This window comes from Lepidochelys olivacea, assembly GCF_965140295.1.
Source record: "Lepidochelys olivacea isolate rLepOli2 genome assembly, chromosome: 5".
In the NCBI taxonomy this organism is placed as follows: Eukaryota; Metazoa; Chordata; order Testudines; family Cheloniidae; genus Lepidochelys; species Lepidochelys olivacea.
The window spans coordinates 60986420-61012064 of NC_140415.1; the positions used below are offsets into that span (position 1 = coordinate 60986420).

The 25645-nt window shown below is 38.4% G+C and overlaps 1 protein-coding gene across 12 annotated transcripts in view; it reads right to left on the minus strand.

Annotated features, from left to right (window-relative positions):
- Positions 1-25645, minus strand: part of KIAA0825 — a 417931-nt gene that overhangs the window by 302376 nt on the left and 89910 nt on the right. For 9 of the 12 annotated variants that reach the window (XM_084628509.1, XM_084628508.1, XM_084628507.1 and 6 more), the window contains 2 exons: positions 4624-4792; positions 1367-2042 (listed from right to left, as the gene is read on the minus strand). In XM_084628509.1, coding sequence (XP_084484635.1) covers positions 1367-2006 — 640 coding nt within the window. In that variant the 5' untranslated portion in view covers positions 2007-2042; positions 4624-4792. Of the gene's footprint in view, positions 1-1366; positions 2043-2942; positions 2977-4480; positions 4521-4623; positions 4793-7389; positions 7555-25645 lie in introns of those variants that run through there. The other 3 variants (XM_084628499.1, XM_084628500.1, XM_084628501.1) reach the window with 3 other exon arrangements.

Below are 25645 nucleotides of genomic sequence, written 5' to 3' on the forward strand. Positions count from 1 at the left end.
CAGTACAAAAGTTTGAGAACCACTGGTATACCTCTTTGAATCTCTGCACTGGCTTACCTTCTGCTAAGTGCTCCAAATTCAAACTTCCTGTCACCGCTTTCAGAGCTCTATATTACTTTGCCCCTTTTACTGTTTCCCATTGCCCCTCCACTCCAGGAGTAATGTCAGTTTATCACATGACTGTCTGCATGCTTTCTTCCGTACTGCCTCCTACTCCATGTTCAAGCCTTCCTTTGTTCACCCACAAAGTCCCTATCTTCTCCATATTTCTCCTCTCTTGAAGAGGCTCTTCTGTCTTTCTACCAATGGAGTTTCTATTTGATTTATACTGACATGAAGATTGAATAAAAAAAATAAATGAACATAACCTTATTTTGTTGAGACCTGGTAACCCACCACTTGGAACATAGTACTTTGTGTTAAATCTCTTCCCCCAAGCTCCATCTGTTTGTTTATGTCTATCGTAAGACTGTGAGCTCCCCATTCATTCTTGTCTCTCTAGAAAATACTTTGCCTACCGTGGATGTTATTATAAACAAATACATAATAATTACTACATACAATACCACTCTAAAACAGTGCATGGCATGCCTGTACACAACTCCACTACCAAGTACATAATAAGAGTTTTCATTTTATATAACTGAATTTTTTAAACCTTCAGTTCTCCCTTTGAGAATAAGGTTATCAGATTCACCAATAGCTAAACAAGTATATAAAGTATCTAATGTTAACAGTGGGATCCTCTTTACTGTTGTACGTTTCTTTTGAAAAACATGAAACCAGTTATCAGTACAGTAATTTATATCAATTTAAAAAGCATTGGAAATGTATTTTAAAAAAAACAAATAAGATGTTTTTAGAGACAGTCTGCATACTAAACCTTTCAGACCAGTTATGTGGGATTTAGTGTCAACTATTTTATATTTAAATGCATTGAGACTGTGTTGCTGCAGTCTAATTTTTAAATTTTCAATTTCAGTCCATTCAAAGTAACTCCGGGTAATAGAGAGGGTTTTTTCCCTGTCCAGAGTCAATAATTTGTAATCCCATACCTACTAACACAATCAATGGAAGTTTTAATTTTAGTTTTTTTAATATTCCAACAGAACAATATTACTCAATGGCAATATATTGCAGTTTTGTATATATGTCTATAAAAATGTTCTATTTTAAAATTTTGGGGTCACACTTCTGATATCTTTAATAATTCAGCTACATGAATACTGTTAAAAGCATCAAACTAGAATTGGTAATTTCATGCCTCTCTGTCTTCATGGGAAATAATCAACCAAAAGAGAGAAAACTGTAGCATAAACAAGATATATAAAAGTCTAACTAAAATGAACATAAAAATGCCACTAACCCAAAGCATGAACTGTTCCTCTATTCTTCTTTGAAATCTTGCTTGTCTTAATTATATGTAGAGCATTTTCTTTGAACTGCAGTTCACAAAGTCTTTCAAGAAGAACTGTTATTTCTTCTGTGACGGTACCCAGATAAGTTTCATTAATAAATGTCAGTGTTGAGGAAGGATCTATAGTACCACTTAGTATATACAAATCCTCTTTTATCATTGTGCATAGTGTAGGTATTGAACTTTGGTAACCATGAACCACCTTATCAAAGTTTGTTTCACCACAGCTAGATAGAACACAGTTCTGCAGAAGCTCAGAAACTAATTTATTCTGCAAGTTTTGGTACTTGGTTAGAACTTCTGATTCTGGATATAGAAACAAAAGTTGTTGTATGCATTGAGTTTTAAATTGCATTTGCTGTTTTAAAGTATCAGTATTTGTTTCATGAGGTCTCTGAAGTCTATTTACTAAAAAACGTCGAAGGTGTAATCTCACATCATCCCAAACAGACTTGATATTCATAGATGAATCATCCTCAATGGCATGAAGAGAAGCTCTGGATGTTATCTCAAAAGATGTCTCACTTGGAGTACATGGAAATGCGACCCCACACTGACTGGAGAGATCCAGAAGAAAGCGTAGTATCATTTCTTCTTGATTTTGTTCATTCCTCAGCAAGCTTTGCTAATAATGGTAAATTATATAGTATTTAGAGATGTCGCATGAATAACTCTATTTACAAAATTAACTTTGTGTTAAAAGATGCACATTATTTTTAAGTGCAAACTACAAAATGATAATATCTTAGCATTTAACTTGATTTCTCCAAATCCCCTCATGTTAGCCCAGGCACAGACTATAAATTCTCTTATAAATAAAGAGAAATGGGAAAAAAAGCAGTTTTTCTGATGTCACTTTTTTTATAAAATGGGTGTCTGGTGACTTTGTTCAGTTAAAGATTCCCTAAGCAATGACAACCATAAATAACTAAAACACACACAGGAAAACTTTCAGAAACTCAAACTCAATTTCATCAATACAATAAGGTATTGTCTGGGCTGGCATACAAGGATTTGGAGTAACCAAACCAACAGGTAAGAACATGCATCAGCATTCCCTCTATGCCTTTCCAGATAGTATTCATTCTAAAAACATAGGATAGATACTTAGAAAAACAAAGACTTCTGAATCATACTACATAGGAACCACCTACCATTGGCAGAGACTGTAATATAAAATCTGTAATGACATGATCATGTAAAAACATCCATCGTGTTGCTGGTAAAAAATTTTTCGTTGAAATATTTTTTCATGATAAAATGACTGCACCGAAAATGTTGACAGAAATTTTCAAAGAAAAAAGTTCTGTTGTCTTTTTTAACTAGTAAACAAATGTTTTTCACTTAAAATTTTCATTTTTGAGTTAATGTTTGGTAAAAATATTCAGTTCTCAGTTTTTGAAAACCAAATAGAAATTTGTAGGTTTTTGTTTCAGATTTTCACTGGAAAAAACCCAGGATATTTAAAATATATATATTTAAAATTTCCTGTGAAAAATAACTCGTATTTTTCTATCAGCTCTACCTCGCAGTTCTAAAGGGAAAGCACCAACTCTCATAGATACCAGTTAAGCCTTGGCAGAAGATGGAGCCTTTTTACTCTGGTTAGCATACCCATCCTGGAAGGCAAATGAGAATCAAGTCAAAATAATTAATTTGAGACTCGGCTGGGGGGGGGGGGGAATGATAGCTATTGCTCATGACAAACTTGGTAGGAATTCATAAAATAGAAACCTTGTGCTTTCCCTGTTCTTCTGGCTCAGCACTAACCATCATAAAGGCAGTTCTAAGGATAAATAAATCTTCCCAATACCATCTTGAAGGACTCAAAGAGAGGATCTGATAAGAGATCTGATAAGATCAAAGAGAGGATCTGATAAGGGATTTAGCATCAGATCCTACAGGACAAGGTGGGGGGCATCATGTACTTGTCCTGGTTAGATGAGAACTGATACATTAACAGGTGCCAGGCTGAAATTACATTTCAGCTATATCAGTAAGGGAGAAAGAAAGGAAGCAAGTATGGAGCTGACAAAGTAATAGGACTGCATGTATTGTTTTACTTCAACTGAAAAGGCCTCTAATGACCAGTAGGATCAAAGTTCTGGTCTCATAGCTATTTATGATACAATGGGACATATTGCAACCAGAGGGCTCTGTTCTCCCAGAATAAGCTCTTCTAATTGCACGTAGCCAGACCTTGGTTTGTCCAACTTTCTCTAGAGTAAAGCTGGTTGAGAATATTGAGAGTAGCGAACCATTATTTTTTGTCAGAAAATGCTGATTTGTCAAAACCAAAAGTTTTTGTGAAAAAGGTCAGTTTTGATGAATTTCCCATTTTGAAAACATAGTTTTGAAGTTGTTAAAAGTTCTGTTTTGACATTTTCTAAATGAAAAAAAAAATCAATTCTGGGGGTCAAAATGACATTTTGCTTCAAAGGTAAGTTAATTTATAGTAAAAAAACCTAAAAGGAAGGTCAATATAAAAACAAGACATTTTGATTGACCTGATCAAATTTATTTGAGGGATTTTCAGTTCAAAGACATTTCTGAGATGTTGATGGGACTGGCTGGGACATTACTCATATTGAATCTATTTCCCCAGCTTAAGTATCCTTACACCTTCTTGTCAACTGTCTAAATGGGCCATCTTGATTATCACTACAAACTTTTTCCCCCCCTCCTGCTGATAATAGCTCATCTTAATTAATTAGCCTCTTACAGTTGGTATGGCTACTTCTACCTTTTCATGTTCTATGTATGTGTGTAAGGTATATATCTATCTTCTTACTATATATTCCATTCTATGCATCCGATGAAGTGGGCTGTAGCCCACAAAAGTTTATGCTCAAATAAATTTGTTAGTCTCTAAGGTGCCACAAGTACTCCTGTTCTTTTTGCAGATACAGACTAACACGGCTGCTATTCTGAGACTTGAATCTGAGTCTCTCACATCCCAAACAAGTATCCTAACCACTGGGCTATATAGTCTCTCTGGTTATTATTTATACCAAAAAAAGACAGATACTCATTTATACCAAAATGAGAAAGAAAGATACCAACTCTTTTATTCTAATTCTGTTCCATATTCACTCTTGTGAAACTATAAAAGTAAAAAAAGAATACATTAATAGCAGAAAAATAAAAAAAATGTATAAGTATTTTTTCCCAAATATATATAAACTGTAGAAGTTTTTTTTTTTTACCAGGGTTTTAAGAAATTCAATCAACTCTCCATGAGGTGTAGAAGAAGGTTTGAGGGAACTGAAACTGCAGTTATTCAACCAGTGAAGGCAGTTAGTTGTGTTTTGTAACAGCTCATCAGTACAAGTCTCATTTACTTCTGATTGTAGCTCTTTAAGGCATTGTTCCACACTAAAAACAAAATAAAAAAAACAAGCATTCAAACTTTTTTCCATTATTTAAAGATGAACTTTTTTATATAGCATATCTTTTCAAGAAAGGAAAATACTTTAAATGTATATAACATTATAACATATGTGATACAATGCTTCAGAATATCAAGTCTGAATCTCCAGGACTAACATTTCTAAATGGAGTGGGACTAGATCTATAGTACATTTTCTTAGGACCAGAGTCCACCAGCCTTATTCAAATTAAGTAGTACTTTGATCCTCACATATTCCCATATTTTTCAGTAAGACTACTTGCAAAGTAAGGCTTTACTCAACATAAGACCGACTGGATTTGGCCATTATGATTAGGTGGATAAAGAAAGTAAGCAGAATGAACGACTGCATTCACAGCTAAATGTGACATTCTGCTTCTGCAGCAATCAGCAGTTGTTTTATAACATATCATATACTATAGCAGTTACTTACAGATGACACCTCACTGAAAAACTTGAAAATAATTTTAGAGACATTTCTGCTGGTAAAGCAAATATTTTCTTTCCCTTTTCCTCACTAGAATATTTGAATGAAAAATAAAATATTTGTTTCTTAGGAGTTGATCTACTACTGTTCCTTACTCTTACCTAAAATCATAACTTTGTTTGTGACATCACAAGCGCTTGGTATGAAAATCATCAGGGTTTCAGGTTGGGAGAAACTAGAATAATCTTCTACTCCTTAGAAACAAAGATTCTGTTTCCATGAAAATGTCTTCAGAACCAGAAAAAGGAGGAAAAGGAAGAAAAATGTCCCTTAGAGATAGCCCCATTTCTATATCATTTCCTAAATCAAATATTTTTCAATGTTTCTCTTGAGCATCTAATACTCTTAAATAAGAAAATATTAAATATCAGTTAGATTTTGGTCTTACAAAAATCAGAACCAGCAGTGGCGTGGATCAATGGTGGTTTAAAAAAAATGGGAAAACTAACCTTGTGGGTGTTCCAGACCACACAGTGGCCATATTTCCCAAATGAGAAGTGGGTACACCCATGTTTACCCTGGACTACTTTACTGGTTTGGATCCAAAATCTGTTTTATCAAAATCAGGGATGATTTTGATTATATACATGTTTTCAGTCTGGATTATCTTTTTTCTGATTCTGTTTATTTATTGCAAGTGAAAAGTTCATGGTACCACACACACATATGCCTTAACAGCTATGTTACTGGTCCCTATTCCACTTCTGTATTGAGTACCTATGGTTATGGGGCATATAACAGGGGTTAGAGCAGCAAAGTGCATATGCAAGCAGATGGAGAGTTCAATCCCACATATCTGAAAACTCTTTTTTGTAAGATTTATTAATATTTAAAGTTAGTCATCAGCTGCTAATGGTTTTTGGAGAGACAGCAAAAACCAGAGTATGTGCATGTTCTCCCACATATGCAGGTGTGTATCAGGAGGTGCCCCCAAGTGTGAGAAGCAATTCAGAGGTAAGTGGGGACAAAGTCAGTAGTCATCAGGTAGCCAATTTAAGGGAAAAAACGGTTTCTAAATATTGTAACCAGAAATAAGGTGCATTCATAACAGGACTATGAAGTTGCACTGACAGCAATTATCATTAAACTATTGTGTTAATAAACATATATTACACACAAAACCTGGCCATCCAAATGCAACCACTACAATTATATTCCTAACTCTTCAATCTAACCATCTAACCCCCATTTTGTACACTTTCATTCCACTTCAAGACCCTACATACATATCCCTAGCCTATGCTACTGACTTTATCTCTTACCTCCATTCTCCAAGGGCTTTCTCACTCTTTCAATGATTTCAAGGTTCGTGGTTTGTCCATTTTCTACTCCAACATCCAAATTTGGAAAAGTGTTATAGTGTAAGAGAAAAAGAATGAATCTCTGTAATATTTCAAAACTTCCGCAACTTAAAAAAGTTACTGTGATTTGGCAGCTCTGTAACTTTTTAAAAGTTGAGGAATTTTTTTAAATGTTGCAGAGTTTCATATTTTCCTTTTGCCACTTGGTAACCAAAAGTTCAGCAAGTTTTAAATAAAAGCTAGAGAGCAGGAAAAGAAAAGAAAGGGAAAAAGGAAAAAAACAAACATAAAACCTAGGTATCATTTACTTTATTGCAGCAGTTTTCAACTTTTTTTCATTTGTGGACCCCTAAAAAATTTTGAATGGTGCAGACCCCTTTGGAAATCTTAGAGATAGTCTGCAGACCCCAGGGCTCCGCAGACCACAGTTGAAAACCACTGTTCTATGTTAACGACAACCCTCTGTGGATGGCTTGTGACATCACACTGCATATTCATCATAGTAATATTGTTATGGCATAATTATGATGCATTTTGTACAAGATGGGTCATGTAAGGTGTCATTTGAAAAATTATTATTTTCTGGATATGACTATCCTATTTATATGCATATACCAATTTTGTATCTGAAGTTATGAATATTGATTATGGATCTGTATTTCAAATAGGCTTACTCTGGAAAACACCCACAGACAGCCTTTCAGGTACAACAATGAAGAAGCCAAACAGTGTTAATGGCTCATCAACAAAGACAATGGGCTGTGGAATAGCTTACCCTTCCTGTGGATGTTTCGGCCAGCCTGTAAGTAATAGCTGCTATGACTCTGCAAGGGCATGTGACTAGACCAGGTCTCTGGACTCCATTCTGGGTGCCTGTGTTTCTCCACAAACTAAGGCAGGGAGTGACATCATTTGTTGTTCTTCACTCCCCCACAACTCAACACTTGAGAGAAGCTCCGAAAGAAAGGGGAGGGGAGGTGTTAGGGGAAAAGGGAATCCCAAGCTGCAAAACAAGTGCAGCTTGTGCCTTGAGAATCTGCAAGCCTACTTGTATCATCAGGCTGGGTGAGAAATTGTTAATTCAAATCCTATCCTTATGTTAAACTTAGTTAATAAACTTGTTTTATATTTTAACCTAAACCAGTGTGCCTTTAAGTGAAGTGTCTGGGGAAAATCTCAGCTTAATTACCACAAGTGTGCATATTCCTCTACACATTGAGGGACAGGCGAACCGAGTAATAAATTCATACTGGTCAGGGTTTTGACCAGGGTAGGACAGTATAGCTCTGGGGTCCTAGGCTTTGAAGCTGGGGGTAATCTTGGCTGTAGCCTTTCTATTGTTGGTTCATGCAGTGGCTGGTCAAAGCCTGCATATAACCACAGCTGGCTGTGTCCCTGCCTGTGTAAATGCTGGTGGAAGTGTAAGACCAGGAGCAGTCTAGAGATTATCACAGCAGCAGTGTGAGGGGAAACCCAGGCTGGTCAGTCAGAGGACTCAATGGCACCCCAGTTCCAGGTGGCACCCCTGGGGGAAACCGGTCACACCTCTACTACATGGTCTGCAGACCCACAAGGGTCTGTGGACAACAGGTTGAAAACCACTACTGTACTACATTGAGTAACAAAAATGGAAAAAATCAAAAATGTATATAATCAGTTTTCAAAAACCAAAGTGACACAGCTTTTTTGCTTAATTTAAATGATTGATTTCTTTTTGTTGAAAACAATCTATGAAAAATGTAATTTTCCAAGTGTCATAAATATAAAGGGAAGGGTAAACCCCTTTGAAATCCCTCCTGGCCAGGGGAAAGCTCCTCTCACCTGTAAAGGGTTAAGAAGCTAAAGGTAACCTCGCTGGCACCTGACCAAAATGACCAATGAGGAGACAAGATACTTTCAAAAGCTGGGAGGAGGGAGAGAAACAAAGGGTCTGTGTGTCTGTCTATATGCTGTTTTCTGCCGGGGATAGACCAGGAATGGAGTCTTAGAACTTTTAGTAAGTAATCTAGCTAGGCATGTCATAGAATCATAGAATATCAGGGTTGGAAGGGACCCCAGAAGGTCATCTAGTCCAACCCCCTGCTCAAAGCAGGACCAATTCCCAGTTAAATCATCCCAGCCAGGGCTTTGTCAAGCCTGACCTTAAAAACCTCTAAGGAAGGAGATTCTACCACCTCCCTAGGTAACGCATTCCAGTGTTTCACCACCCTCTTAGTGAAAAAGTTTTTCCTAATATCCAATCTAAACCTCCCCCACTGCAACTTGAGACCATTACTCCTCGTTCTGTCATCTGCTACCATTGAGAACAGTCTAGAGCCATCCTCTTTGGAACCCCCTTTCAGGTAGTTGAAAGCAGCTATCAAATCCCCCCTCATTCTTCTCTTCTGCAGGCTAAACAATCCCAGCTCCCTCAGCCTCTTCTCATAACTCATGTGTTCCAGTCCCCTAATAATTTTTGTTGCCCTTCGCTGGACTCTCTCCAATTTATCCACATCCTTCTTGAAGTGTGGGGCCCAAAACTGGACACAGTACTCCAGATGAGGCCTCACCAATGTCGAATAGAGGGGAACAATCACGTCCCTCGATCTGCTCGCTATGCCCCTACTTATACATCCCAAAATGCCATTGGCCTTCTTGGCAATTAGATTATGATTTCTTTAAATGGCTGAGAAAAGAATTGTGCTAAATAGAATAACTAATTCTGTCTGTGTATCTTTTTTGTAACTTAAGGTTTTGCCTAGAGGGGTTCTCTATGTTTTTGAATCTAATTACCCTGTAAGATTATCTACCATCCTGATTTTACATTTCTTTATTTCTATTTACTTCTATTTTTATTAAAAGTCTTCTTGTAAGAAAACTGAATGCTTTTTCATTGTTCTCAGATCCAAGGGTTTGGGTCTGTGGTCACCTATGCAAATTGATGAGGCTTTTTATCCAACATTTCCCAGGAAAGGGGGGGTGCAAGTGTTGGGAGGATTGTTCATTGTTCTTAAGATCCAAGGGTCTGGGTCTGTAGTCACCTAGGCAAATTGGTGAGGCCTTTTACCAAACCTTGTCCAGGAAGTGGGGTGCAAGGTTTTGGGAAGTATTTTGGGGGGAAAGACGCGTCCAAACAGCTCTTCTCCAGTAACCAGTATTAGTTTGGTGGTGGTAGCGGCCAATCCAAGGACAACGGGTGGAATATTTTGTACCTTGGGGAAGTTTTGACCTAAGCTGGTAAAGATAAGCTTAGGAGGTTTTTCATGCAGGTCCCCACATCTGTACCCTAGAGTTCAGAGTGGGGGAGGAACCTTGACACCATGAAAGCAAGAAAACTTAGTCAAAAATTTTCAGTTTGCTCTAAAAAGACAGCTATTAAGTGGCAAAAAACTTCAGACAGTACTAACTCAGGCTGAGTTAGTAGTGAACCAGAAATCAGACATGAAAGGTCATTGCTATAACCCACCCAGTGATCATATATTTATCTTTAAATTTTGGTTGCAATAACCTCTTAAAAGCATTACTTTTCTAATGTACTTTTTCATCTTACATTTAGCAAACATTTAAAATTTACCTTTTTCATTTATTGTGCATCATAACCAACCTTCCTTTATCTCATTTATTGCCTTATTCTGATCAGCAACAGTGATCTCACCAATATCATCTCATAGCTCTGGGAACTGGGTTTGTTAATGCGTATATATTTTTTCATTGGATTTTGTGGTGGGAAGGGAAATTATAAATGAACTGGTAAAAACAATGATGGATAAACAGTAACTAATAATTTGTTGTTGTTGTTTTCCTTTACAAAAATAATAGCAATTTATTTCCTCAAAAAGATTTCTGGAATCCAAATGATGCATACTATCAATATATCTTCAACAGTGGGTTAAATTTGGAGCCTATTCTATTTGTCCCTTTAAAATAATTGAAAATAAATAATTATAGCAGGCTGAATAAAAAAGAAGCCCACTGCAAACTTGGAGTGTGAAAGATATTCATAACTGCATTAACTCTTAAGATCCCTTCAAAATTTGAAGGGAAGATCAAAAATAAAAATATGTTCATATGTTTCTGAAATAACCACTAGTAGGTCACTTAAAAGTCACATAATTTCAAATGTGTCCTTTTACAACAGTTTACTCTTACATACTTTATCAGTAGAAGCTTTGTATTAAGGACTGTGAGAAAGTGTATTGTAATATATTTAAAAATATATGAAGTGAACAGTTCAGAAAGCATCTACTCTATTATATGAAGATGCCAAATTTTATAACTGCATCATCCTCAGAAACCAAACTCACTGACAACAACCAATTCAAAATTATATGAAAACTTCTTTTAAATTAATCATGTGTGGGTGGTCTATAAAACACACTATATAAAAAGGTTAAGTAAAGATCTTTTCAAGACAACTCTAAGTCTGAGCAAGTTTAAAATTAAGTGCACTGAAACAAATATCTCCTGAGTATCAAAGGGTCTTTTCATGAGTGCAAAGGACTTCCATGAAAAATAATACCTCTCTGACTGTGGCCCACTCAATTTCCTGATGGGATAACTCCATCCATGAATACCAGTTCTGAACACAATAAAAGATAGGCATGTATCTTTTTATCTTGTGTAAACTGTTCTCACGACTGTGAAATCCAATGCCCTGTTCATACACCTTAGCTCCCGGGACACTATATTTTATTTATGAGCCTGTGGTGTCTCATTCAATGAAACCTAACAGATTACAGCATTGTGAATTGTAAAGACTCAGGTGTCGTTAGTCTACCTAAATCAGTTTCAATTAGCTTAAATCAGCTTTTATACTAATCTCTGACATCTGAATCAGGGCACTAACCAATGATCTACAAACCATTAATAGGCTAAAGCCTTTACAGGACCAGATATTTTAGCAATTTGTCCTAACACTGATAAAGGGATTAGGCAGACAAATTTCAATGGACCTCCCTGTAGGTACAAATAATGATCGTTCTATTCACTTTATTTGATCTTTTTATCCCAATAAACTAAACATCAATTTTTTGTCTAAAACTGTACTTTTTGCATTGGATAAAACCTTTTTCATATTCTTTAGTTCATATCATATGGTAGTGAAGCAGAATCTCAGTATTACTTTCCCTCCTGTTCTTTACAAGGTTTTGTAAGACACTTTATACTATTAGTATTTGTTCAATTCCAGTTTTCTATTCCACTGTATGAATTACATCAGTCAATAACATATTTAAGAATCAGGCCACTGAATAAACAACTTAAAATATTCAATGTGCATTTTCAGAGCATAGAAAGAAATAAACTTAAATATGTAATGCTTCTTTCAAAGGGCCTGTAGCTGTGCCTGTCCTGTCACTGGGCAGCCAATGGACACAGCTGACCCAACAGAACCCCACTGCTTGGCTGAGGCAGTCAGGTGGCTTGCTCTTAATCCCAGCAGCTGCAGAATATCAGTAGCTGCTCACTGTACATGCCTGTGGATTCTCTGTCTTCCTTTAGTTGCTTCATTCCAAATCCTTCTCCAGCCCAGACCTTCCTCTGTACTCACCCTTGCTCCAGCCTAGACCCAGCCCTGTTCCTGCCTTCCCTGTTCCAAGTAATACAGTTCTAACCCTCTGCTCTAATTTCTGGCTCTGACATTTGGACTCTGATTATGGTTCTAACCCTCAATCCAGTTCTGATTCCCTATTGACTCTGGCATTTGGCTTTTGACCCTCAGCTCTGATCACTGGCTCTGACTCTGCCTAGACCCTGGGCTCTGGCACTTGGAGGCTAACCCTTGTTTCGCCCATTAAGCCTGACTCCTGTTCTGACCACTAGACAAGACGGCCTGCAACTCAGTCTCCTGACATCTCACTTCAGTCTAGAAGAAAAATAGCTTTCTGATTTCCAGTGTCTTAATAAGGGGGTATAGGTCTCAATTTGGTAAAGATATAAAATCTTTAAACAAAACCTGTATTTAACCATGATGCAAAAATCTCATTTAATAAGTTAATAGTTGTATATTTAAAAATAAGTCATATAATATGAATTTTAAAAGGAAACTTTATATTAATCATTTAATTGTTTTTCCACTAAGAACAAAATTATAACTGTAATTAACTGATTAATGTAGAATGTTTTAGTGGAGTGTATTAATTATATTACATAAAAATGAAATGATACCTTACACACACCTACGCCCCAGTCCTTCAAAGACTTTGGCACACATTTAACTCTATGAGCAGTCCTGTGATTCTATTAGTTGTTCCACTGATAGGTGTCTAAGGGCTGGATCCTGTAAACCTTTAATCAGGCGAGTAGTCCTCGCTCCTGTGGGTAATCTCACTGCCTCCAGTACAAGACTAAGGATTATTCACAATCTGAAAGGTCACAAGTGTGGTCCTTTATGTTAAGATTAGGGCCCTACCAAATTCATGGCCATGAAAAACACATCACGGACTGTGAAATCTGGTCTCCCCGCAGTGAATTCTTGTCTTGTGTGTGCTTTTACTCTATACTACACAGACTTTTCGCCAAATGCTGGGAATGGGCAACAGGGGATGGACCACTTGATGAGTAACTGTTCTGTTCATTCCCTCTAGGACACCTGGCATTGGCCACAGTCGGAAGACAGGATACTGGGCTAGATGGACCTTTGGTCTCACCCAGTATGGGCGTTCTTAAGTTCTTATAACTTCATGGGGAAGACAAACGTTTCTCAAATTGGGGGTCCTGATCCAAAATGGAGTTGCAGGGGGGTTGCATGGTTATTTTGGGGGGGGGTTGTGGTATTGCCACCATTACTTCTGCACTGCCTTCAGAGCTGGGTGGCCAGAGAGCAGTGGCTGCTGACCAAGGGCTCAGCTCTGAAGGCAGCAGCGCAGAAGTAAGGGTGGCAATACCATACCATGCTATCCTTACTTCTGCGCTACTTCTGGCAGGGGCTCTGCCTTCAGAATGGGGCTCCTGGCCAGCAGCCAATATTCTCTGGCCATCCAGCTCTGAAGGCAGCACCACCGCCAGCAGCAGCGGTACCGGAACCCCTCTTACAATAACCTTGCGACACCTCCCCCATAACTCCCTTTTGGGTCAGGACCCTACAATTACAACACCATGAAATTTCAGATTTAAATATCTGAAATTATTAAATTTATTATTTTTAAAATCCAATGATCATGACATTGACCAAAATGGACCGTGAATTTGGTAGAGCCCTAGTTATGATTCTATTACTGCTGATGAAACAAAACAGAAACATGCAACAAACCCTGAGAGTAAAACTTTCAAATGCACCTAAATGATTTAGGCCCCTAAATCCCATTACCTTTTAACAGGATTTAGGTACCTAAGTCACTTAGATGCTGTTGAAAACGTTACCCCAAGCCTGTTCAAGCGCAAATAGAAAACAATAGCTGAATTACCAAATAATTAAAGAATGGACTGGAATATGAATCTAAAGAGAAATTAAAACTTTTCTTTAGCAAAGTAATCTGAAATTTCAACTGACAAGAACGCTTTTATAGTGAAAAAATGAAATTTATTTGAAAATCATATTTCTTACGTTTCTTATTCTGAAACTAGTGCTAGCATCATAGAAGATTGGGGTTGGAAGAGACTTCAGGAGGTCATCTAGTCCAACCCCCTGCTCAAAGCAGGACTAATCCCAACTGATTCCCAAAGCAGGACTAATCCCATCCTAGCCAGGACTTTGTCAAGCCGGGCCTTAAAACCCTCTAAGGATGGAGACTCCACCACCTCCCTATGTAACCCATTCTGGTGCTTCACCACCCTCCTAGTGAAATCGTTTTTCCTAATATCCAACCTCCACTGCAATTTGAGACCATTACTGTTCACTCATATCAGTTTCTCATCCACTGTAATCCCCAGGTCCTTTTCTGCAGAACTGCCTCTCAGCAAGTCAGTCCCCAGCCTGTAGCAGCGTATGGGATTCTTCCATCCTAACTGCAGGACTCTTCACTTATCCTTGTTGAACCTCAACAGTTTTCTTTTGGCACAATCCTCTAATTTGTCTAGGTCACTCTGGAACCTCTCTCTACCCTCCAGTGTATCTACCTGGAGTCCCCACCTTAGTATCATCCGCAAACTTGCTGAGGGTGCAATCCATCCCATCATTCAGCTCATTAATGAAACGTTGAACAAAACTGGCCCGAAGGCCAAACGCTGGGGCACTCTGCTTGATACCAGCTGCCAACTAGACATTGAGCTGTTGATCACTACCTGCTGAGCCCGATGATCTAGCCAGCTTTCTATCCACCTTATAGTCCATTCATCCAATCCATAACTTTTTTAACTTGCTGGCAAGAATACTGTGGGAGACCATATCAAAAGCTTTGCTAAAGTCAAGATATATCATGTCCTCTGCTTTCCCCATATCCACAGAGCCAGTTATCTCATCATAGAAGGCAGTCAGGTTGGTCAGGCATAACATGTTGCTGGTGAATCCATGTTGACTTTCCTGATCACATTCCTCTCCTCCAAGTGCTTCAAAATAGATTCCTTGAGGACCTGCTCCATGATTTTTCCAGGGACTGAGGTAAAGCTTACCGGTCTGTAGTTCCCCAGATTCTCCTGCTTCTCTTTTTTAAAAATGGGCACTATATTTGCCTTTCAAAGATAATGGCCAATGTGATTGCAGACCCGTCAGCCAACTCGCTCAGCACCCTGGGATGCACTGCATCTGGCTCCATGGACTTGTGCATGCCCAGCTTTTCCAAATAGTCCTTAACCTATTCTATCACCACTGAGGGCTGCTCACCTCCTCCCCATACTATGCTGCCCAGTGCAGCAATCTGGGAGCTGACCTTGTCTGTGAAGACTGAGGCAAAAAAAGCATTGAGTACTTCAGCTTTATTCACATCATCTGTCACTAGGTAGCCTCCCCCAATAGGTAAGGGTCCCATGCTTTCCCTGACCACCTTCTTGTTGCTAACATACCTGTAGAAACCCTTCTTGTTACCCTTCACATCCCTTGCTACCTGCAACTCCATCATCTTGACATTTCTGACCATGCAGAATGGAGGATAGAGAGTAACTTAATGGCAAAAAGAGAATGCAAGAATTGAAAATCTTTATGGCTAGCAACTTTGCCACCATCGTTTTCTGGTCCAGGAGTTCTAGCGCCTGCAGGTGTGCCTTAATCTGAAAACTCAGTCTGGGACTTCCTAAGTCACTCAATGTTAAATCAACACATTCACTGGGATAACTTAACCTTATTGAAGGGTAATTTTTAAAGTGAATGTGTCACTTCTTGACAGGAGTGGAGACTTATGTCCTGTTTAGCTGCAAAATCAGTAACATGAAGGAACTGGCGAGGCAAGCTTCGCCATACTGATATGCAGGCCCTCTCAGATGTCCAGGCTACTTCCAGCTTTTGAGATCCCTAGCCATAATCAAAATAAAAAACGATGACACATGAAAACAAAATAGGCACCAAAAAAAGAGTGAGACATACTTTTAATTTTGTTTATTTAACAAATGCTTTTCTAGCCTTTTTCTGTGCAAATCAATCCACTAATTATTGAGAAAAATCTAGCTTTCATTCAATGTCACAGCTGATATTAAACTTGGCGAGCCCATTCAAACGCTCTTGTCCCATAGTTGAATGAGGATAGTTCTTTACCTGCTTCAACACGTTGACAGTGCGTTCACCTGAAGCCGTTGATGCAGGCAAGCTGACAAAAATACACAATGCAATTGAGATATTAGGAAACACCCCAGAGAGTCCAAGTTTGAGTATTTCTTGAAGCAATTCCTTTGGCTTGCAATCCAATTTAAAGTTCATGGAATATATTCATTTGAAGAAGAGGACCTCATCACTGAGATCTTTTGAGATTTTTGTTGTATTGTTGCTGCAGTTGTTCAGCTGCAGAAAGTAGATCTGCATTACTCAGTCTGTTGAACTACCAAGGAAACCCCAAAAGGGTACAAATTATCCGCAGTGACTCAAATTGACATGTAAGATTTGATTGAATCGAGTAAATGATGACAAGGAAGACATTGACACTATAATGCTGCTCGGCATCAGATTCAGTAGGTAAGTTGCGATTGGTGGAAAACTCAGATGAAATGCTAATATTCTGTGCTACTAATTTGGACACAGTCAGGATCGCATCCCATTGTTCATGAATCTGTTGAATGTCACTGATAAGACTTTCAGTGTTATCCCTCTCAACATCAAGTGTAGCTGCTTCAATTGCCAGATTAGTTTGGTAGATCATTGTAAATAGCTTCATCCACAAAGATGGCATCAGAATGCATTCAAATTTGGACATATTCTTCTGAATAGACTGAAGTTCAGTTCAAGCCTGTGCAGTGAGTTTGAGAGATTCAAGCTCATTTAAAGCCATTTGAATTTAAATCACTGAAATCAAATGCTTCAATGAAATCAAGTGCAACTGGTTGAACACCATCAATCCGTGCAGACCATCTGGTTTTGGACATCCCATGCAGTGAAACAGGAAGATATTGCTTCAGAATTTCCCATCTTTGTGGACCACTACTGAAGAGATTGTACATTTGCTGAACAGTTCCAAAGTAAGTAATTGCCTCCTTGCATGATTCAGCACAGTCAACACTTACAGGGTTTAGTGTGTGGTTTCCACAGCTGGAGAAAATACAGTTTGAATTACGCTCCGGCAGAACTGCTTGTACACCTTTGTACTTCCAAGCCATATTAGATCCACTGTCATAGGCTTGACCAATGCAGACTTGAAAATCTAACTTAAAACCTTCTAGAATTGCTAGTACTCAAGCAGTAATTTCTTTTCCAGTGTTTCTCGTGAAATTATCAAACAAAATAAACCTTTCTTCAATTGAAAATTTTGAGCTCTCTACAATCTTACCAGATCGAATAACCATAGTAGTCTGTTCCTTGTGAGAACAATCTGGAGTGGCATCAATGATGATTGAAAAATACTTGGCATTTTGAATCTCATCAAGAATTTCTGTTTGTATGAATGACCCACATATCTCAAACTCGTTTTGTGTGCGTGTGGAGAGATAATGGACTTGCATACACTTTTGACTCTCTTGCAATTCTCAAACATGTTTAACATGCTCTGATAAAAGTGGGTCATATTTGCTGAGGAGCTCGACTATGCCTAGAAAGTTTCCATTTGCATGATCACCAGTACATTGACTGGAACAAAAGAAAACCAATCTCCTCTCAGAAAGAAAAAGGATGACATTCAGGATGCGCTCAAGAAGTTTTTTCCAGTTATTAGTTTCTGTAGAGAGTTCAGTCAAGAGTAAATTCTGAACTGAACTTTCAGCTGATGCTGCCCTACTGGCTGATTTCCATGCAACATAGTTTTTCTTTGTGTGATGCTGAACTCTCATGTGATGGTATTCGGTCTTTCAACTTCCTCCAACCTCTGTTGATGCTCCATCCTGATTGACCAGAGAGAACTGATGCATTTGCAGCACTTTTGTTCGAAATGAAGCAGGGTCCACAGTACAGAGATTGTTTTTCCATACTCCAGCATAACCAGTCTCTTGTGCAGGTCTCACCATTTGGAAGTGTTTTTGTCAGCAGATGAGTAGGGAAAGCGTGATTATCAGCATCTCGTGGAATGTTACTTGGAATTTCAAAACAACTAATTTGAAGAAAAGGCTGCATTTGGGCAGCATTGCTCTTGTCAATAATTCTAATGTCAGCCACAGTCAAACCTGTAGTACTCATGAATTGCTCTTTCTGAGTTAAGATCTACATCTTCCTGTTGAGTTTCTTGATCATACACAGGATCTTCTGCTGCATCTGTTACTGTTGGCACATCTCCTTCTTGACTACTGTCCTTATGTTCAGATATTGGCATTGAAATATCACCTGTTGCAGTTGCAGAGTTTTCATTATCTGTAGCATTGTTTGTTGGGTAAGGTGTGTTTTCCAGTGGTTTGAGAAATGAAGTTATTGGCTTTGAGCTCTTAGCTGCTGCTTCACTCAGTTGTTTTTGCCATCTCTTGCTTGCACCACTTTCAAATCTCCTCTTCACAGTTATCTAGTTGGTCAATATGTAGCCTATCCACACTTGTAATATTCTGTTGTAAATAAGTAGCTTATCTACACTTGAAATCTTCTACTGTAAATGTACACAAATGCTGAATGGTACACGAATGCTTAAAAGACTTAAAACAAAGAAATACTAATCAAGAACATAAAATGAAACAGTCAGACAGGTTATTATCCTGATCACTGAATCAAAACTCAAACACGCAAGGTATAATACAACAGGCTGAGCTGAAGACAAAGGGATGACATATATATACAGTAAACACAGACAAGGATACAGACAGAGGGAAAATGTCCAAAAATTCCAAACGTGTGTCCTCACGAAACTCACTGCACAAGATGGTCCTCACAAATTTTCACCTTGAATCTGGGTCTATAGACTATGAAAGCCTATGATGATGATGGCCAAGCTACCAAGCTAGGGCTCAACCAACCAATCAGTCACCTCTTTTAGCTACCACACGAAGATAATAATGATTAATTCTCACACATAAATAATTCCTTAGTCAACTAGTCGTAAAACTATAAAGACACTAAAATGTAACAATTCTCTACCTTTCAACACGCACTTCATCTAGCACCAGCCACGAGTAGTGGTTTGTTTATATAATCAGCTGACCTGAGAGGACTTGTTCATCATGGTCTAATCTTGCGACATCAAAACAGATATATTTTTATTAATACTTCTGAACATTTTTAACTCTTTAAATATGACAAAACTTGTATCAGTTAACAAAAAAATTATGTCTTTTATCAAATCACATCTCTAATTTGCTTAAATTTGCAGCTCTAAGATGAGTGTGTACATTTTGGTCTGATAGGGATGTGCATAAAAACAAGTTGTGAAACTTATCAAATACCAAAAAATTAACAAGTGTTAATTGGCCAATTGGCCCTGCTGATAGTCTCATCCTGATCTGGAGAAATCACTCTTAAAAGTAAGAATGGTTCAGTTTCTCTATCCCATGCCCTATTTGCTTTGACTACCAAATAATAATTTTAAGGCTGGATTTTGTGATGTGGATGCCTGACCACTACACTCTGAACTCATTTTACAGCCATAATACAGCAGTGAGATTTCTATTTTTAGTGCACTAGCTAGACGAGAACTAGTATAGGTATGTCTCCTCCAGCTGGCAATCACACCCCAGCTCCAAGTGTATACATACCCTAAAGGTGCCACAAGTGCCTAAGATCCTTTAGACCATTCAAATTTGAATCTAAGGATCTTACATTTGTATTATTTGATCTGAATCTAAGGATGTTACATTTGTATTATTTGATATTTGTAGTAACCATGAAAGGATGCTAGAATTTTTAGAAAAACAATTAAGTAGATAATGTTTCTACAATGTTTTGAAGACAAAAAGCATTATGTGCGCTTATTATTATTAATTATTTTAGTGCATTATGTGTTAAAAAACCTACCTGTTAAGAAAGAAACTCAGCAGGATTTGTTAATGGAAAACTCATCCGATCATTTGTAATGGATCAGAAGACTTGCTCTTCATGGTGGTGGGAAAATATTTAACAATAATTATTGCAATGACTTTCCTTACAAAAACTTTTTTTTAGGAACTGCAAAGGGTCTGGGAGAGGAGTGCAGCCAGTAAGTTCCTGTTCATCTTACAACAGAGGCCTGCCATGCAGCCAAAATTAAGAACATGTGCCATGATTACAGGCAACTATAGAGGAGGATGTTGATGCTTCAGTACTATCGTGTGTATCTTCTTATTATATGTTCCATTCTATGCAACCGATGAAGTGGCCTGTAGCCCACAAAAGCTTATGCTCTAATAAATTTGTTAGTCTCTAAGTTGCCAAAAGTAGTCCCATTCTTTTTTTAATAAGCACCAGGTTATCCATAATGATAAATCATTTATTTCCTAGGAGATACAATTAATTCAACTTATGGATAAGATATAAGTGAAAAATCATGGAGATTCATAAACTTATGACCTTTAACTGGGCCTGATGCAGAAAAATTTGTATAGGATATGATTTTTCCCATTATCTTTTTTATTAAAATAGTGTGTGCCCTCACTGGTTTTGATAACTTGCTGTTATTCTTGCTGTGTAACTTGTTTTACACTTTCCAAGGAACTGACAGATTAGATTAATATAGCTTCACATTTGTAATGCTTATTCTGTTCAGTTCTAGGCCACGTCTACACTACCCACCAGATCGGCGGGTAGTGATCGATCCCTGATCGCTCTGCTGTCGACTCTGGAACTCCACCAGGGTGAGAGGCGGACGCGGAGTTGACGGGGAAGCGGCGGTCGTCGATCCCACTCTACGAGGACGCAAAGTAAGTGATTCTAAGTTGATCTAAGATTCATCGACTTCAGCTATGCTATTCTCGTAGCTGAATTTGCGTATCTTAGATCGATCCCCAGCCCCCCAGTGTAGACCAGGCCCTAGTCTATTTAATTAACAGCTTACTCTGTGGAGAATGATTGATATGTTTTCTTTTGCTCCCCGCTCCCTATAAAAGCAAAACACCTTTTCCTTTGGAATATTATGGACATTTAACAGTGATGACCTCCCCTCAGAGGGAAGGTCTGAGATTTATTATCTGTATATTGGAAAGTATAGCTTCCATTAATACTGAGTTTGGAGTTATATTAACTCAACAGATCTGCAAACATCAGGTACTTATTTTATTGTTCTATAATCTTACTGGTATTTTTATTTATCCAAATTTTAGTCAAAAGAAAAGCCACAATAAAAAAGTAAAAAAAAAATTGGATGTCTTGATTTTATTTCTAAAACTAGGAATTCTTCCAAATTTGAATCTGAAAGTGTTACTCTTGTTATAAAAAACTGGCAGCTTCAGCACAGCCACTATTCCAGAATCTTTTTTTTTTTTTTTTTTGAGCATCATCAGTAAACTTCTAACTTTAGAAGCAAAGTAGAAGCAGGGTCTTTGAATTAAAGACTTTGCAACCCAGTCCACATCTCCACCTCAACCACTTATAGAATACATCCCTAGATATCATCAATTCTAAACCAGGCCTGCTTATTTGAGTGTTCAGATTAGTTACCTCTATTTTTTAACAATGATAACTCAGATTTAAGACCCGAAAGGACCTCTATGATCATCTTATCTGATCTCCTACATAATACAGGACAGAGAATTTCACCAAGTAATTCCTTTTTCAAGGCAACAACTTCTGGATGAACTACAGCACATATTTTAGAAAGGCAATCTTGATTTAAAGTGACTGAGAATCCATCACATCAGAATCCCTAGGCAAACTGTTCCAATTATTAATTGCCCGTACTGCTAAAAGCATGAACCTCATTTCCAGTTTGAATTGGTCTAACTTCACCTTTCAGTTACTGGATCTTGATGTGCCTTTGTTAAACTAAATTCCTAAATGGAGAGAAGATTCATGAAAGCAGAGGATATTCTAAAGACCATGATCAAGCTACCTCATTGTGAGGCTTTCGGGGTCAGACCAATAAGGGGTTGTACCTGCAACTCTGGGTGCCTTAAATGCTATAGCAGCAACTCCAGCAGTCAGTATACAAGCATGCAAGTCACCCTCTGACTTCCACCACCCAGTTACTTTTTTCAGGGTGACCCTTCCCAGCTCTGAATTTCCTCCAAACCTCTGTAGTTTACATTCCTCTTGCAGAACACTTTCAGAAGTTAAGTTCACTGCCCCTTTTAAAAAAACAGTATCCCGTAGCTTACTACCTTGACACTCATTTTAAATCAACACACTAAACTGGTTTAGGTAAAAGTAAAATAAGTTTATTAAACTAAAAGTCATAGGTTTAAGTGATACCAAATGCAAGGTATAAAGAAAGGATTCTCACCAAGTCTCTTTTCCAGCATGGCTGACCAGACACTTTGGCCAGGACCCTTCACAGATCTCAAAGTGCTCAGTTCCTTTTTCTCCTCAGATGAAGGATGCCAAAATGGCTTTTTTTCTCTCCTTATATCTTCCCAAAGTTCATTGGCCTTGCTTTGAGAAACAAGGCGGCTTCCTGGGTGTACAGTCCCCCATTCCCAACTGAGATTAAGTGGCTGTCTTGCCTCACTTACTCTCTTAATGGCTTTGTTTATCTTGTATGTATATGTACTTTTCTTTTCTTTAGTCACACCTTGCTTAATTTACATAGGAGACATTCCTTTGGCTGGAACAGGTGTGGCATAGGGATTGCCTGCCAAATACATTTTAAAAACGTATTTCCAGCACATACCTATAAAGTCCTTTGTGAATTTATTGTACACACATCACATAATATTAATGATCAGTGAGTTATTAGTTTACCAGTGATATATTACTTGCCATCTTTTAGATATATAGCATGTCAAGAGTGCATCAACTAGCACTGGGGTGCTCTTAGGGTCACACATGTATCATTCTCTTTGCTAAACTAAATGGATTGACTCAGCTTCTTAAATATCCCACTGTGCAGCAGAGTTTCCAAACCTTATACTAATCTTGTGGCATTTTTCTGGAACTATCCAATTTTTCAACATCCCTTTTAAAGTATGCATGCTAGAACCGCACACAGTATTCCAATAATAGTCTTATCACTAACTTGTTTAGAATGTAGCTCCAACATGCTCTCCTTCATTCTTACGGTAACTAAAAAGTAGGAGGAAAATCTTATGCTCCAAATAAAGGATTAGATTCTCAGAGGATTGGTAGAAAATGGAGTCTTTCCCTTTGAAATTACTGATCTGGATATAACCCAGGTGAATAATAGCTAAAAATCATTGCTAGATGTTACAGAGAGAGACAAAATGGGTGAATCTGTTCTACCTTGCATTTTGCTGTGAGACTGGGAGTACCCTTCGTAGACCTGAAGAAGACCTCTGTGTCGGCTCAAAAGCTTGTTTCTGTCACCAAAAGAAGTTGAACCAATAAAAAATATTATCTCCTCCATTTTGCCTCTCTAATATCCTGGGACTGACCTGGCTATTTGCTAGCCGTTGACTGTTTGGTGGCCACTGTGAATGAGTTGGTGGTCTTACGCAAGTTCATAAGAAATCAGTGCCCACATCCCAAAGAACGTCTTTCTTTGCAGACGGAATAAAGACTGAATGGGAATAAAACTCTACTATCCTTTCAGCTCAGTGATGATCCTTGCTTATGAACTACAAGCACATTAATGAAGGCTGGCAGGTAAGGGATACTCCCATTTTTTGTTAAATAGAGGATGTTAGTACTATCATTCTAGTATCTTTCAAAAGCACAAACATCACAAAAAGTATACTACAGGAATAAATGCTGACAGTACAGTAAATGACCACCTATATAACAGAAAATCTATGCACTATTTTTAGAGATGAATTCTCTCTTCAGACCAAGTTACCAATATCAAAATATTACTGCCTTTCCCACTCATTCAGTGCATCAGGACTAGAGGATGTGCCTTTGACTTGACCAAGAAGAAAAGTACCTCCATTTAGCTTGGTAACATCTTCTAATAGAATCCTTCTAGCTATTACAAAGGATATCTTGCACAGCTGTGGAACATGAATATTCTAAGGATGATGCCCATCCAAATACCAATCCTGAGGTGAAGTGTACATGGGTCAAGGTGCTTGATCTTGCCATTCCACTGGGTCAGGATCTTGGAAAACATTGGGAGGATGATTGGTACTTGGTATGACATCCGTAGGAGGTTGAGAAACCAAAACTATTTGGGCAAGTAGAGGGCGATCAGGATAACTTATGGCCTGTCTTGCCGGATTTTCATAGAACTCATGGGACCTGAGTGATTAGGGACCCAATGCAGTAGGGGATTCTGGATACAGGACAGTGAAAATGTCCAGTGGAGTGGCAATGGATTCAGTGCTCCCAGGTGTAAGAGTCTGCAGAAGCCAGAGGAGATTGTGTAACTGCCAAGGAAGACAGTGCTGTGGATAGGCAAAGTTAGCAATGATCGGTCATCATTGGTGCTGGCGGATCCTGGGGTTTGGGAGGTGCTAAGGTTGATGGTATCAATGGATTGTGGTCTGGTACCAATGTAGCCCAATACTTTTGGGCTTTCTTGTTGTGCCTCTGGGACTTAGGACATACTAAGTCCTCACAGGTCAAGTTGATGGGCTTCTTAAGAGCTGAATTTGACTTCTTCGAAAGTGGATTTAGAGAAAGACGTAGTCTCATGCTTATGAGAGTGCTTTCTGAACTTCTGACAAGATACCCTTCCACCGGGGGAGGGTGGTCTGTAGAAGCAGACTATCCCACACCAGAGTTGGACTTTGCAGCAGTAGGCACACTCCTTGCTGAATCAGGCTGATATATAGGGCAGTTTTCCAGCCTGGATCCGATTGAGGCCTCATGGTCTTCTTCATGGGGTATTTCTGGAGATGAAGTCCCCACCTTTCTCAGGTATGGCTGGGGAATGATTGGCAGATACTGCACCTCGCTGCAATGTGGGCTTCCCCAAGGCAGTACAGGCAGCACTGGTAGTCATCACTGACCAAGAAAGATCGTAGGCAAGAAGTGCAAAGTTTGAAGCCAGGAGTTCTGGGCATAATCCAGTACCCATACAAGTGGGTGGGGGATTCCCCCCAAAAGGAGACTAAGTTTAACACTAAGAGATCTACAAAACACTAAAAACTGTACACGCTGTTAAAACTATTTACAAAGCTAAAGCTAAATCTTATCTTGTAGGAAGAAGCTGAAGCTACCGGAGGTTCTGACTCGGAACATGTGGTGGTGAGAAGGAACTAGAGAGATGGTCTGTCTGCCTTACCCTTTACCCCCTCAGTCAGAGGCACGAAGTGAGCCAAAGCACATGTGCGGACTAATGAAAGCTACTTTCAAATTCTCTGGCTCTGGGAGCATGGTGCACATGCATGAACCCATTGTAGAATACAATAGGGACTTGAAGAAGAGGGGCTACATTAAGTCTGTGTAGGAGGAAATTTTGTTTTTATTGTTACTTTACACGTGGGTATGTTAAGATGGCATGTCCCTAAGCACCTTCACAAGGTTTTCAAGAAGTTTAATAAGTTTGCTTAAGTACAGTTTAAACTTATTTGTGTCCACACTGTGTTCTAACATAGTTAGT